The 15,447-nt window shown below is 54.2% G+C and overlaps 2 protein-coding genes across 2 annotated transcripts; both read right to left on the reverse strand.

Moving 5' to 3' along the window:
• Nucleotides 1-184: 184 nt before the first annotated feature.
• Nucleotides 185-15,164, reverse strand: LOC134434234 (leucine-rich repeat LGI family member 4-like; the record flags this gene model as incomplete). The annotated part of the gene is made up of 4 exons (XM_063182918.1): nucleotides 185-2,402; nucleotides 5,883-6,382; nucleotides 12,018-12,182; nucleotides 15,074-15,164. Coding segments are annotated over 4 exons (1,059 nt in total), but the record flags the coding sequence as incomplete, so codon positions are not given.
• LOC134434233 (uncharacterized) lies at nucleotides 7,145-8,941 on the reverse strand. Its single transcript, XM_063182917.1, has 3 exons — nucleotides 8,359-8,941; nucleotides 8,041-8,296; nucleotides 7,145-8,004 (listed from the first exon to the last, which is right to left on the reverse strand). Exons 1-3 carry the CDS (start codon nucleotides 8,873-8,875, stop codon nucleotides 7,374-7,376), a joined length of 1,404 nt encoding a protein of 467 aa, XP_063038987.1. The 5' UTR covers nucleotides 8,876-8,941; the 3' UTR covers nucleotides 7,145-7,373.
• Nucleotides 15,165-15,447: the final 283 nt, after the last annotated feature.

The raw sequence follows: 15,447 nt of genomic DNA on the forward strand, positions 1-15,447 counted from the left end.
CGATGGTGGCACCAGAAGAGGACACGAGAGCAGCAGTGACACTGAGGTGACAATGGTGGCTCTGGGGACATTGAGGAGATGGTGGCACCAGGAGGGGACATAAGGCCTTGGGGACATTGATTGATGGTGGCCTTGGGGGACATTGAGGTGATGGTGGCACCAGAAAGTGACACAAAGCCAAGGGTGACATCGGAGTGACAGCGACTCTGGGGACATTGAGTGATGGTGGCACCAGGAGGTGACACAAGGCCTTGGGGACACCAGGGTGATGGGGACCTTGGGGACATTGGGGAGATGGTGGCACCAGAAGAGGAAGGACACGAGACCAGAGGTGACACTGAGGTGACAATGGCCTTGGGGACATCGGGGCCATGGTGGCACCAGGAAGTGACACAAAGCCTTGGGGACATTGAGGTGACAGCGACTCTGGGGACATTGAGGTGATGGTGGCCTTGGGGACAGTGGGGCATTGGTGGCACTGGGGACATCAGAGCCATGGTGACCTTGGGGACAATGGGGCGATGGTGGCACCAGGAGGGGACATTGGGGCGATGGTGGCCTTGGGGACATCAGGACAATGGTGGCACCAGGAGGGGACACGAGTCCTTGGGGACATTGGGGCCATGGTGGCACCAGAAGAGGACACGAGAGCAGAGGTGACACCCAAGTGACAACGGTGGCCTTTGGGACACCGGGGAGATGGTGGCACCAGGAGGGGACACTGGGGTGAGGGTTGCCTTGGGGACACCTGGTCACTGATGGCACCAGGAGGGGACACAAGGCCTTGGGGACATCGGGGCCGTGGTGACACTGGGGACACTGGGGACTTGGTGGCACCAGCAGGGGACACAAGGCCTTGGGGACATTGATTGGTGGTGGCCCTGGAGGACATCAAGGCATTGGTGACACCAGGAGGGGACCTTGTGTCAGTGGTGGCCTTGGGGACATCGGATCACCTGTGGCACCAGGAGGGGACACTGAGGTGACAGCGGCCTTGGGGACATCGGGGGGGGGGGGTGGCACCAGGAGGGGACATTGAGGCCATGGTGGCACCAGGAGGGGACAGAAAGCCTTGGGGACATTGAGTGGTGGTGGCCTTGGGGACATTGGGGTGATGGTGGCACCAGAAAGTGACACAAAGCCAAGGGTGACATTGAGGTGACAGCGACTCTGGGGACATCGGGGCCATGGTGGCCTTGGGGACATCGGAGCAATGGTGGCACCAGGAAGGGACAGAAGGCCTTGGGGACATCAGAGTGATGGTGACACCAGGAGGTGGCATCAGGGCATCCGGTCGTTGGTGGCTCTGGGGACATCAGGTCACTGGTGAACGTGGGAGATGGTGGCACCAAAAGGGGACATTGGGTCAAGGGTGGCCTTGGGGACATCTGGGTGAGGGTGGCTTTGGGGACACTGGGTCAGCGGTGGCCTTGGGGACATCGGGGTGAGGGTGGCCCCAGGTCCCGGCTGTGTCCGGTCGATGTCCCCGCGTCCCTCAGGTCACCGAGCCGTGGGGACATCCCCAGGTCCCTGCAGCTCCACAAGGCCGCGGTGGTGGCACCATCCCCACGGTGTCCCCACAGCGTCCCCAGAATGTCCCCATCTCCATGATGCTGTGGTGGCCACCATCCCCACGTCCCTCCAGATGTACCACCAAGTGTCTCCTGATGTCCCCTGATGTCCCCAGCTCCACAACATCATGGTGGCCACCATCCTCAGCTGCCACACATCCCCATGATGTCCCCTGATGTCCCCATCTCTACAAGATCATGGTGGCCACCACCCCCACGTCCCTCCAGATGCCACCACCACGTGTTCCCAGCTGTCCCCATCTCCACAAAATCGTGGTGGCCACCATCCCCACGTCCCTCCAGATGCCACCACGTGTCCCCTAGGTGCCGATGTCCTCGGTGACGTGTGCGTAGATCTGGCTGTCCCCATGATGTCCCCTGATGTCCCCAGCTCCACAAGATCGTGGTGACCACCATCCCCACGTCCCTCCAGATGTCCCCATGATGTCCCCTAGGTGCCAATGTCCTCAGTGACGTGGCTCTCCCCACGATGTCCCCATGATGTCCCCATATGTCCCCAGGTGTCCCCTAGGTGCCAATGTCCTCGGTGACGTGTGCGTAGATCTGCGTGGCGCCCTTGAAGCTGGTGGCCAGCAGGAAGTGTCTCCGCGCGGCAGTGACGGGGACGAAGGCGCGGGGCGAGGGCACGGGCAGCTCCTGCCGCGGCTCCAGGCGCCCGCCCGCGCCCGCGGCCAGCACGCGGCTCGGCGCGAAGTCGTTGCCCAGCAGGACGAGGCGGCGCCCGGCCAGGAGCAGGGGCTGGAACACCAGGGAGCCGCGCGCCGGCACCGCCTGCACCTCGCGGAACATGGAGCCCTCCCAGCGCATCACCTGTGCGTGGGGGGACCGTGGGATGGTGAGGGGGTCAGGGGATAGAATGAGTTGGGTTGGGTTGGGTTGGGTTGAGTTGGGTCAGGTTGGGTTGGAGCCCTCCCAGTGCATTACCTGGACATGGTAGGTGGGGTTTGGGGTCATGGGATCAGTGGTGGGACCATGGGGTCATGAGATCAGTGGTGGGGTCAGGGGATCCGTGGTGGGACCAGAGAATGGGTGGTGGGACCATGAGATGGGTGGTGAGATCATGGGATGGGTGGTGGGACCATGGGATGGGGTGGGAGGAGTTGGGTTGAGTTGGGTTGGATTGGGTTGGGTTGAGTTGGGTCAGTGGCGACACCATGAGATGGGTGATGGGTCATAGGATGGGTGGTGGGACCATGAGATCAGTGGTGGGGTCATGGGTTGGGTTGGGTTGGGTTGGGTTGGAGCCCTCCCAATGCATCACCTGGATGTGGGTGGAGTCATGGGATCAGTGGTGGAGTCATGGGATAGTGGTGGGACCATGGGGTGGTTGGATTGGTTTGGGTTGGGTTGGAGCCCTCCCAGCGCATCACCTGGGCACGAGGGGGGACCATGAGATGGTGGTGGGGGCGTGGGATGGGTGGTGGGACAATGGGGTCATGAGATCAGTGGTGGGACCATGGGGTGGGTTCATTGGGTTGGGTTGGGTTGGGTCAGGTTGGGTTGGAATGCCCCCAGGGCATCACCTGGACATGGTAGGGTCAGTGGTGGGACCATGGGATGGATGATGGGTCATGGGATGGTGGTGGGACCATGGCATGGTTGGGTTGGGATGAGTTGGGTTGGTTGGGTTTGGTTGGGTTGGGTTGGAGCCCCCCCAGCGCCTCGCCTGGGCACCAGGGGGGGTGTGGGGTCATGAGATGGTGGTGGGACCATGGGGTGGGTGATGGGATCATGAGATGGGTGCTGGGACCATGGTTGGGTTGAGTTGGGTTGGCTTGGGTTGGAGCCTTCCCAGCGCCATCGCCTGGACATGGGGTTGGGTCAGCAGTTGGACCATGGAGTAGGTGCTGGGACCATGACATGGTTGGGTTGGGTTGGTTTGGGATGGGTTGATTGGGTTGGGTTGGTTGGGTTGATTTGGGGTGGGTTTTGGGGTCAGTGGTGGGACCATGGGGCAGTGGTGGGACCAAGGGGTGGGTGATGGGACCATGGGATGGGTGATGGGACCATGGGGTAGGTGATGGGACCATGGGGCGGTGGTGGGACCATGGGGTGGGTGATGGGACCATGGGATGAGTGATGGGACCATGGGATGAGTGCTGGGATCATGGGGTCAGCAGTAGGACCATGGGGTGGTGGTGGGACCATGGGATGGGACCATGGGGTGGTGATGGGACCATGGGATGGGTGATGGGACCATGGGATGAGTGATGGGACCATGGGAGGAGTGATGGGACCATGGGGTGGTGGTGGGACCATGGGATGGGTGCTGGGATCATGGGGTCAGCAGTGGGACCATGGGGCGGTTGGGTTGGGTGGGGTTGGACCCGTCCCAGCACCATCACCTACCTGCACATGGAGTCAGGGGGTCAGAGGTGGCTCACGTGACCCCAGTTGGCCCCCGTGGCCATGTGGTGACCATCATGACCATGGTGGTCCCACATGACCCTGGTGACCCCCCTTGAGCACATGATCTTAATGGAACCCCATGACCCTGATGGACCTCCATAACCACACAGCCTTGATGGAACCCCATGACCCTGATGGAACTCCACGACCATGATGGAACCCCAAAACCCATGACCCAGATTACCTCCCATGACCACATGACCTTGATGTACCCCCATAACCCCATAACCCTGATGGACCCCCATAGCCACATGATCCTGGTTACCCCCCATGGTCACATGACCCTGATGGACCTCCATAACCCCATAACCCCGGTGGACCCCCATAACCCCATGATCCTGATGGAACCCCATAACCCCATAACCGTGATGGAACCCCATAACCTTATGACCTTGATGGACCCCATAACCTCATAACCCCATGAACTTGATGGAACACCATACCCTCATGACTCCATGACCTTGATCGACCTCCATAACCACATCACCCCATAACCCTGATGGAGCCCCATAACCACAAGACCCTGACAAACCTCCATAACCCCATAACCATGATGCCATAACCACATGACCCCATGACCCTGCTGACCTCCCATGGTCACATGACCTTGACGGACCCCCATAACCGCATGACCTTGATGAACCCCATAACTCCATGACCCTGCTGACCCACCATGACCCTGATGGACCCCCATGACCCCATAACCCTGATGGACCCCCATAACCACATGATCCCATAACCCTGATGGAACCCCATCACCACATGACCCTGATGGACCCCCATAATCCCATGACCCTGCTGACTTAACATGACCTTGATGAACCTCCATAACCCCATGACCTTGATGGACCCCGAGGACCTTGATGGACCCCCATGATCCTGATGGAGCCCCATAACCACATGACCTTGATCAGCCCCCATAACCACATCACCCCATGACCCTGATGGAACCCCATCACCACATGAGCGTGATGGACCCCCATAACCCCATAACCTTGATGGACCTCCATAACCCCATGGCCTTGATGGAACCCCATAAACCCATGACTCCATGACCTTGATCGACCCCCATAACTATATGACCCTTAGGGACCCCCATAATCCCATGATCCTGGTTACCTCCCATGATCTTGATGGACCCCCATAACCACATGACCCCATAACCCTGATGGAACCCTATGGACCCATGACCCTGATGGACCTCCATAACCCCATGATCCTGCTGACCCACCATGACCTTGATGGACCCCCATGAGCCTGATGGACCCCCATGAGCCTGATGGACCCCCATGAGCCTGATGGGACCCCCATAACCACATGACCATGATGGAACCCATAACCTCATGACATTGATGGAACTCCATAACTCCATAACCTTGATGGACCCCCATAACCTCATAACCATGATGTACCCCCATGACCCTGATGGAACTCCATAACCCCATAACCATGAGGGACCTCCATAATCCCATGACTTTGATGGACCCCCATAACCCCATGACCTTGATGGACCCCCATAACCACATGACCCTGGTTACCCCCATGATCTTGATGGACCCCCATGACCACATGACCCTGCTGAGCCCCCATGGTCACATGACCTTGATGGACCCCCATAACCCCATAACCATGATGGACCTCCATAACTCCATGACCTTGATGGAAACCCCATAACCCCATGACCATGATGGAACTCCATAACCCCATAACCATGATGGACACCCATAACCACATGACCCTGATAGACCTCCATAACCCCATAACCATGATGGACCCCCATAACCCCATGATCCTGATGGAACCCCATAACCCTGATGGACCCCCACAACCTCAATAAACACCCCTAACCCCACCACCAACCCCTCCCACCCCGTTCCTCACCTTGGCGTCCCCCAGGAACCTGGTGAGACACAGGAACACATTCCCCTCCACCCGGAAGTGCTTGGCGGCGTAGACGTCGGGCACGTGCGGGATGTCCGTGTGCGGCGCGAAGCCGCCGGCGCCCCACAGGAACACCTGGGGTCTCCTGGCGGCGCCGCAGGCCACCAGCGCCGCGCGGCCGCCCAGCTCCAGGAACTCCAGGTGCGTGTCGCGCCGCCACGGCCGCAGCGCCTGCTGCGGGTAGAAGGCTCCGGAGGCCCAGCGGAACACGGTGGAGGCGCCACCCTTAGAGCTGTCGGCCACGCCCAGGTACAGGTGCCCGCCCAGGTGCGCCGAGGTGACGGCGTGGGGACGGCGCAGGCGGCCCTGGCCCAGCGCCTGGTGGCGCACGAAGGAGGAGCCCGAGCGGCGCCACACCCAGGAGCCCCCACGCAGCTGGGCCACCACCAGGAACAGCGTGTCACCCACCACCACGGGGTGGCAGGACACCGGGGACGAGCCTGGGGGGGGTAGAGGGGATGTTAATGGGGACAATGGGGACGTTGGAGATGTTGGGGACCTTGGGGACATTGGAGATGTTGGAGTGATGGGGACATTGGAGATGTTGAGGACATTGGGGACATTGGAGATGTTGGGGTGATGGGGACATTGGGGACGTTGGGGAGCTTGGGGACATTGGAGATGTTGGAGATCTTGGGACCCTGGGAACATTGGGGGCACTGAGGGTGTTGGAGACCTTGGGGACATTGGAGATATTGGGGTGATGGGGACATTGAGGAGCTTGGGGACATTGGAGATGTTGAGGAACTTTGGGATCTTGGGGACACTGGGGACCTTGGAGATGCTGGAGTGATGGGGACCTTTGGGACACTGGAAGCCTTGAGGACCTTGGAGATGTTGGGGTGATGGGGACACTGAGGAGCTTGAGGACATTGGAGATGTTGGAGATGTTGCAGATGTTGGAGACCTTGGGACACTGGGGACATTGGAGATGTTGGGATGATGGGACCACACCCAGGAGCCGCTGCGCAGCTGGGCCACCACCAGGAACAGCGTGTCACCACCAGGACAGCGTGGCAGGACACCGGGGACAAGCCTGGGGGGGATAGTGGGGACATTGGGGTGATGAGACCTTGGGGACATTGGGGCATCGGAGACATTGGGGCACTAGGGATGGTGGGGGCACTGGGGACACTGGGGACCTTGGGGACATTGGAGATGTTGGGGTGATGGGGACCTTGGGGACACCGAGGACACTGGGGGCACTGGGGACATTGGGGACCTTGGAGATGTTGGGGTGATGGGGACCTTGGGGACCCTGGGGACATGGGAGATGTTGGGGACCTTTGGAACCCTGGAGACACTGGGGGCACTGGGGATATTGGGGAGCTTGGGGACATTGGAGACGTTGGGGACCTTTGGGAACTTGAGGACATTGGAGATGTTGGGGTGATGGGGCCTTGGGGACATTGGGGACCCCACACAGCTGGGTCACCACCAGCAGCAGGGTGTCACCCACCGGGACAGGGTGGCAGGACACCGGGGATGAGCCTGGAGGGGACAGTGGACATTAGGGGGGTGTTGGGGACACTGGGGGCAATGGGGACATTGAGGATGTTGGGGACCTTTGGAACCCTGGGGACACTGGGGACATTGCAGACCTTGGGGACACTGGAGATGTTGGGCTGATGGGGACCTTGAGAAGTTTGGGGAGATCGGAGATGTTGGGGACCTTAGAGACCTTGGGGATATTGGACATGTTGGGGTGATGGGGACCTTGAGCATTATGGAAATGTTGGGGACGTTTGGGACATTGGAGACCTTGGGGACATCGAAGATGTTGGGGTGATGGGACCTTGGGGACATTGGAGATGCTGAGGACCTTTGGGACCTTGGGAATATGGAGGGTGTTGGGGACTTTGGAGATGTTGGGGTGATGGGGACCTTGGGGACATTGGGGACATTTGAGATGTTGGAGATCTTGGGACCTTGGGGACATTGGAGATGTTGGGGACCTTTGGGACACTGGGGGCACTGGGGATATTGGGGAGCTTGGGGACATTGGAGACGTTGGGCTGATGGGGACCTTGAGAAGTTTGGGAACATTGGAGATGTTGGGGACCTTGGAGACCTTGGGGACATTGGAGATGTTGGGGACCTTGCGGACATTGGGCATCGGAGATGTTGGGGTGATAGGGATCTTGGAGACCTTGGGACCCTGGGAACATTGGGGGCACTGGGGGTGTTGGAGACCTTGGGAACATTGGAGATGTTTGGGACCTTAGGAACCTTGGGGACATTGAGGACCCAGGGGACATTGGAGATGTTGGTGTGTTGGTGACACTGGGGACCCTGGGGACACTGGAGATGTTGAGCACGTTTGGGACCTTTGGGACCTTGGGGACACTGGGGACCTTGGGGACATTGGAGATGTTGGGGTGATGGGGACTTTGAGGATCTTGGGGACCTTGAGGACCTTGGGGACATTGGAGATGTTGGGGTGATGGGACCCTGGGGACAGTGGGGGACATTGGAGATCTTGGGGGCCTTTGGGACCTGGGGATATTGCAGACGTTGGGGACACTGGGGACCCTTGGGGACACTGGGGACCCAGGGGACATTGGAGATGTTGAGCACATTTGGGACCTTTGGGACCTTGGGGACATTGGAGACCCTTGGGGACACTGGGGACCTTTGGGACCTTGGGGACATTGGAGATGTTGGGTTGATGGGGACCATGGGGACATTGCAGACCTTGGGGACACTGGGGACATTGGGGACATTGGAGATGTTTGGGACCTTTGGGACATCTGAGGACCTTGAGGACCTCGGGGCCATCGTGGCGCTGCCCTCGTTCTCCCTAAGGCCACTTTGGGGTCCCTCAGCCCATTCTGGTGTCCCCAAGGCCATTCCTGGGGTGGCACCGTCACCCTTGGTGTCCCCAAGGCCATTCCTGGGGTGGCACCGTCACCCTTGGTGTCCTCGGGCTCCATCCCGATGTTCCTCACTCATTGTCACCATTCCCACCCCATTTTTCACCAATTCTCCCCAAATTTTCACCATTTTCCACCTAATTTTTCACCATTTTCCCGTTTTTTTTCCCAATTTTCCCATTTTTCCCCATTCCCCCCCCCTCATTTCCCCCTTTCACCCCAATTTTTAAAAATTTTTTTTGCCATTTTCCTCCATTTTCCCCCCATTTTCCCACATTTTCCCCTCGGTTATTCCATTTCCCCCCATTTTTCCACCCTTTTTCCCCATTTTCCTCCCATTTCCTCCATTTTGCTCCTGTTCTTTCCCATTTTCCCCATTTTCCCCACATTTTTCACCATTTTTCCCATTTCCCCCATTTTTTACATTCCCCCCCCATTTCCCCCTTTCTCCCCAATTTTTGATTTTTTTCACCATTTTTCTACATTTTCCCACATTTCCCCCCGTTTTTTCCATTTTCCCCCATTTTCCCCTCATTTTTTCCCAGTTCTTTCCATGTTCCCCATTTCCCTCATTTTCCCCCATTTCCTCCATTTTGCCCCTGTTCTTTCCCATTTTTCCCCATTTTCCCAATTTTTCCCCATTTTCCCCCATTTTCCCCTTTCTCCCCAATTTTTAATTTTTTTCACCATTTTTCACCATTTTTCACCACTTTCCCACATTTCCCCCATTTTACCTTTGTCTTCCTCCATTTTTCCCCATTTTTCTCCATTTTTCCCCATTTCCCCTCATTTTTTCACAGTTCTTTCCATTTTTCCAACCTTTTCCCCAGTTCTTTCCATTTTTCCACCCTCTTCCCCCATTTTCCCCTGTTTTTTTTCATTTTTTCCATTTTTCCCATAATTTTTAATTTTTTTTCCATTTTACCCAATCTCCCCATTTTTCCCCCCAATTTCTCTCACCGCTCGCCACGCTCTGTGCCCGGAACCTCCCCCTCATTTTCCCTTTGTTCTCCCCATCATTTCCCCATTTTTTCCCATTTTACCCCTGTTTTTTCCCATTTTTTCCCAATTTTTGGCCAATTTTCCCCCAATTTTTAATTTTTTTTCCATTTTTCCCAATTTCCCCGTTTTCACCCCAATTTCTCTCACCATTGACGATGCTCTGGGCTTGGAACCTCCCCCACATTTTTCTTTTGTTTTTCCCCATTTTTCCTCATTTTTTTATATTTTTCTCCCAGTTTTTCGCATTTTTCCCATTTTTTCCCCATTTCCCCATTTTTCCCCAATTTCTCTCACCCTTCACCATGCTCTGTGTCCAGAACCACCCCTCATTTTCCCCCTATTCTCCCTGATTTTCCCCCATTTTTCCCATTTTTTCCCCGTTTTTTCCCCAATTTTTGCTATTTCTTCACCATTTTTTCCATTTTTCCCAATTTCCCCATTTTTCCCCCAATTTCTCTCACCATTGAAGACACTCTGAGCCCAGAACCTCCCCCTCTTTTACCTTTTGTTTTCCCCCATTTTTCCTTTCTTTTCCCCATTTTTTCACTGATTTTTCCCCATTTTCCCCGATTTATCTTTTTTTTCATTTTTCCCATTTTTCCCCATTTTTTCCCATTTTTCCTCCCATTTCTCTCACTGCTGATGATGCTCTGTGCCCAGAATCTCCCCACATTTTCCCCCATTCTCTCTGATTTTCCCCTATTTTTCTCTGTTTTTTTTCCTATTTTTTCCCCATTTTTTTCAATTTCCCCCATTTTTCCCAATTTCCCCATTTTCCCCCCATTTCTCTCACCATTGACCACGCTCTGTGCCCGGAACCTCCCCCCGAGCTGCTCCCACTCCCATTCCATTTTCCCCTCATTTTCTCCCCATTTTTTCCCATTTTTCCCCTGTTTTTTTCCCAATTTTCCCCATTTCTTCACCATTTTTTCCATTTTTCCCAATTTCCCCATTTTCCTCCCAATTTCTCTCACCGTTGACCACGCTCTGGTCCCGGAACCTCCCCATCATTTTCCCTTTCTTTTTCCCCATTTTCCCCCCTTTTTTTGCCTACTTTTTCCCCGTTTTTTCCCAAATTTTCCTGGTTTTTCCATTTTTTTCCATTTTTTCCCATTTTCCCCCCAATTTCTCTCACCATTGACCACGCTCTGAGCCCAGAACCTCCCCCTCATTTTCCCTTTGTTTTTCCCCATCATTTCCCCATTTTTTCCATTTTTTCGCTGATTTTTTCCCCATTTTCCCCCAATTTTTCATTTTCTTTCATTTTTTCCCATTTTTCCCCATATTTTTCCCATTTTTCCTCCCATTTCTCTCACTGCTGATGCTGCTCTGTGCCCAGAATCTCCCCCACATTTTCCCCCATTCTCTCTGATTTCCCATTTTTTCCCATTTTTCTCTGGGTTTTTTCCTATTATTTCCCCTTTTTTTCTTCCATTTTCCCCCATTTTTCCCAATTTCCCCGTTTCTCTCCCTATTTCTCACTGTTGATGACAGTGGGCACCCAGAATCTGCCCCCACATTTTTTCCTAATTTTTTCCCCATTTTTTCCCAATTTTTTACCCCATTTTTTCCCCTTTTTTTTCCCCAATTTTCGACATTTCTTCACCATTTTTCCCATTTTTTCCCAATTTCCCCATTTTTCCCCCCAGTTTCTCTCACCATTGACCACGCTCTGAGCCCGGAACCTCCCCCTCCTTTTCCCCCTATTCTCCCTGATTTTCCCCCATTTTTTCCCATTTTTCTCTGTTTTTTTTCTTATTTTTTCCCCATTTTTTTCAATTTCCCCCATTTTTCCCAATTTCCCCATTTTTTCCCAATTTCCCCATTTTTCCCCCCATTTTTCCCCCCATTTTTCTCACCGTTCACCACGCTCTGAGCCCGGAACCTCCCCCTCATTTTTCCTTTGTTTTTCCCCATTATTTTCCCATTATTTCCCCATTTTTTCCCATTTTTTTGCCGATTTTTTTCCCCAAATTTTCCTGTTTTTTCCATTTTTTCCATTTTTCCCAATTTCCCCATTTTTCCCCCCATTTCTCTCACCGTTCACCACGCTCTGAGCCCAGAACCTCCCCCGAGCTGGTCCCACTCCCATTCCATTTTCCCCTTATTTTCCGCCATTTTTTTCCATTTTTTTGCCAATTTTTCCCCCGTTTTTTCCCATTTTTCCCAATTTCCCCGTTTTTCCCCCCATTTCTCTCACCATTCACCACGCTCTGAGCCCTGAACCTGCCCCCGAGCTGGTCCCACTCGAGCAGGGCGCAGGCGCCGAGCTCCGGCTGCGCCACGAACACCCAGGGCTGCCCCCCGAGGGACGCGGAGGCGGCGCCCAGGGACGAGAACGGCAGGGTCTGGAACGGCCGCAGTTCTGAGGGAAAAACGGGAAATTTGGGTAAAAATGGGGAAATTTGGGTAAAAATGGGGAAATTTGGGGAAATTTGAGATTCCTGAGAGGCTGGAACGGCCGCAGCTCTGGGGACACAAATTGGGGACATTGGGGACATGGAGGCAGCGCCGAGGGACGAGAACGGCAGGGTCTGAAATGGACGTAACTCTGGGGACAAAATGGGAAATTTGGGTAAAAATGGGGAAATTTGGAGTTTTTCACACCAAAATCTGGTTAAAAATGGGAAAATTTGGTTAAATTGGGAAAATTTGGGGAAATTTGGGATTCCTGAGAGGCTGGAACGGCCGCAGCTCTGGTGACACAAAATGGGGACAAAAATCAGAAAATTTGGTTTAAAATGGGGGGAAAAATGGGAAATTTGGTCCAAAATGGGAAAATTGGGTTAAAAATGGGAAAATTTGGGGAAAATTGGGATTCTGCAGAGACTGGAATGGCCGCAGCTCTGGGGGAAAAACGCAAAATTTGGGTAAAAACAGGAAAATTTGGGAAATTTGGGGTTCCTGAGAGGCTGGAACGGCCGCAGCTCTGGGGACACAAAATGGGGACAAAAATCAGAAAATTTGGTTAAAACTGGGGGGAAAAAATGGGAAATTTGGTTAAAAATGGGAAAATTTGGGGAAAATTGGGATTCTTCAGAGGCTGGAATGGCCGCTGCTCTGGGACACAAATTGGGGACATTGGGGACATGGAGGCGGTGCTGAGGGACGAGAACGGCAGGGTCTGGAACGGCCGCAGTTCTGGGGAGAAAAACAGGAAATTTGGGTAAAAATGGGGAAATTTGGAGTTTTTCACACCAAAATCTGGTTAAAAATGGGAAAATTTGGGGAAATTTGGGATTTTTGAGAGGCTGGAACGGCCGCAGCTCTGGGGACACAAAATGGGGGGGAAATCGTAAATTTGGAGTTTTTCAGACAAAAAATTGGTTAAAAATGGGAAAATTTGGGATTCCCGAGAGACTGGAACGGCCGCAGCTCTGGGGACAGGAAATAGGTTTAAAAAAATGGGAAAATTTCGTTAAAATTGGGGAAATTTGGAGTTTTTCACATCAAAATGTGGTTAAAAATGGGAAAATTTGGTTAAAAATGGGAAAATTTGGGGACATTTGAGGAAAAATTTGGGATTTTTGAGAGACTGGAACAGCCACAACTCTGGGGACAGGAAATGGGGACAGAAAGTGGGAAACAAAAATTGGAAAATTTGGAGTTTTGCACATCAAAAATTGGTTAAAAATGGGAAAATTTGGGGAAATTTGAGAAAAATTTGGGATTCTTGAGGGACTGGAACGGCCGCAGCTCTGGGGACATTGGGAAAAGCTTGGGGACACTGGGGACATTGGGGACATCACTGGTGACATTGGGGACATCATTGGGGACAGCCCCAGGGACACGGGGACACAGCCAGGGACAGCTTGGGGACATTGGGGACACAGCCAGGGACAGCCCCAGGGACACGGGGACAGACCCAGGGACAGCTTGGGGACATTGGGGACACCTTGGGGACATGGGGGACAGCCCCAGGGACACAGGGACAGCTTGGGGACATCGTTGGGGACAGGGGAATGGACACAGGGACATTGGGGACGCCACAGGGACACCCCCAGGGACAGCTTGGGGACATTGGGGACAGCCCCAGGGACACAGGGACAGTTTGGGGACATTGGGGACAGCCTTGGGGACATTGGGGACACAGCCAGGGACAGCTCGGGGACATTGGGGACAGGCTGGGGACATTGCTGGGGGCAGGGGGACAGCCCTGGGGACAGCCCGGGGACACAGGGACAGCTTGGGGACACTCCCAGTCCCTCCCAGTATAACCCAGTCCCATTTCCCCTCTAAATCCCCATTTTTAACCCTTCAATCCCCATTTCCACCCCTCAAATCCCCCTTTTTTGACCTAAAACCACCAAATTTTCTCCCCCCAGTACAACCCAGTACATCCCAGTTCCCTCCCAGTTTGTCCCAGTTCCCTCCCAGTACAAACCAGTCCCATTTTAACCCTTCAATCCCCATTATTAACCCTAAAATCCCCATTTTTTTGACCTAAAACCACCAAATTTTCACCTCCCACCCCATACCAGTCCCTCCCAGTACATTCCAGTATAACCCAGTCCCATTTCCCCTCTAAATCCCCATTTTTAACCCTTAAATCCCCATTTTTAACCCTAAAATCCCCATTTTTTACCTAAAATTCCGATTTTTGACCCTTAAATCCCCGGATTTTTTACCTCCCGTCCCTCCCAGTTTGTCCCAGTCCCTCCCAGTCCCATTTCCACCCCTAAACCCCCAATTTTTAACCCTGAAATCCCCAAATTTTTACCTAAAACCACCAAATTTTCATCCCCCAGTCCCTCCCCATCCCTCCCAGTTTGTCCCAGTACAAACCAGTATAACCCAGTCCCATTTTCCCCTCTAAAACCCCGATTTTTAACCCTTCAATCCTCATTTTTAACCCTAAAATCCCCGAATTTTTGCCCCCCAGTATAAACCAGTATAATCCAGTCCCTCCCAGTATATCCAGTCCCATTTTTCCCCCCTAAATCCCCAATTTAAACCCTAAAACCCCCATATTTTTCCCCCCCAGTCCCTCCCAGTATAACCCAGTCCCTCCCAGTATATCCCAGTCCCATTTTCCCCTATAAAACTCCAAATTTTTACCCTTAAATCCCCATTTTTTCTCCAAAAATGCCCGGATTTTTTCCTCCCAGTCCCCTCCAGTCCCTCCCAGTCCCTCCCAGTATATCCCAGTATATCCCAATCTCATTTTTAACCCCTTCAAGCCCCATTTTTAACCCTTAAACCCCCGGATCTTTCCCCCCCAGTCCCCCCCAGTCCCTCCCAGTCCGTCCCAGTTACCGTGCCGCTGGCACTGGAGCTGCTGGGGGCGGAGCTGCGCCAGGGCCACGCCCAGCTGGGGGAGGGGCGCTCGGCACCGGCCCTCGGGGGGGGAGGGGCGGGCGCGGCCCCAGGCCAGGAGCCAGCGCAGGGCGCAGTCACAGCGCAGGGGGTTCCCCCGCAGGTCCCTGCCAAAGAAATGGCACAAAAATGGCACCGAATGGCACCAAAGTGGCACCAAAGGGGTGCCAAGGGGTGGCAGGCGGCACTAAGTGGCACCAAAGTGACAAAAATGGCACGAAATGGCATCGAAGTGAGAAAATATGGCACCAAGTGGAACCAGGTGGCACCAGGTGGCACTAAAGGGACGTCAAGTGGCACCAGGGTGGCACCAA

This window comes from Melospiza melodia, unplaced genomic scaffold, assembly GCF_035770615.1.
Source record: "Melospiza melodia melodia isolate bMelMel2 unplaced genomic scaffold, bMelMel2.pri scaffold_34, whole genome shotgun sequence".
Taxonomy (NCBI): Eukaryota; Metazoa; Chordata; class Aves; order Passeriformes; family Passerellidae; genus Melospiza; species Melospiza melodia.

Coding starts and splice junctions, on each gene's coding strand:
- LOC134434233 (XM_063182917.1), bottom strand. CDS start 8,875: ATGGAGCCCGAGGACACCAAGGGTGACGGTGCCACCCCAGGAATGGCC. Junction 8,297..8,358: donor ACATCTCCAATGTCCCCAAG/GTCCTCAAGGTC, acceptor AATGTCCCCAAG/GTCCCCAGTGTCCCCAAGGT. Junction 8,005..8,040: donor CGATGCCCAATGTCCGCAAG/GTCCCCAACATC, acceptor AAGGTCTCCAAG/GTCCCCAACATCTCCAATGT.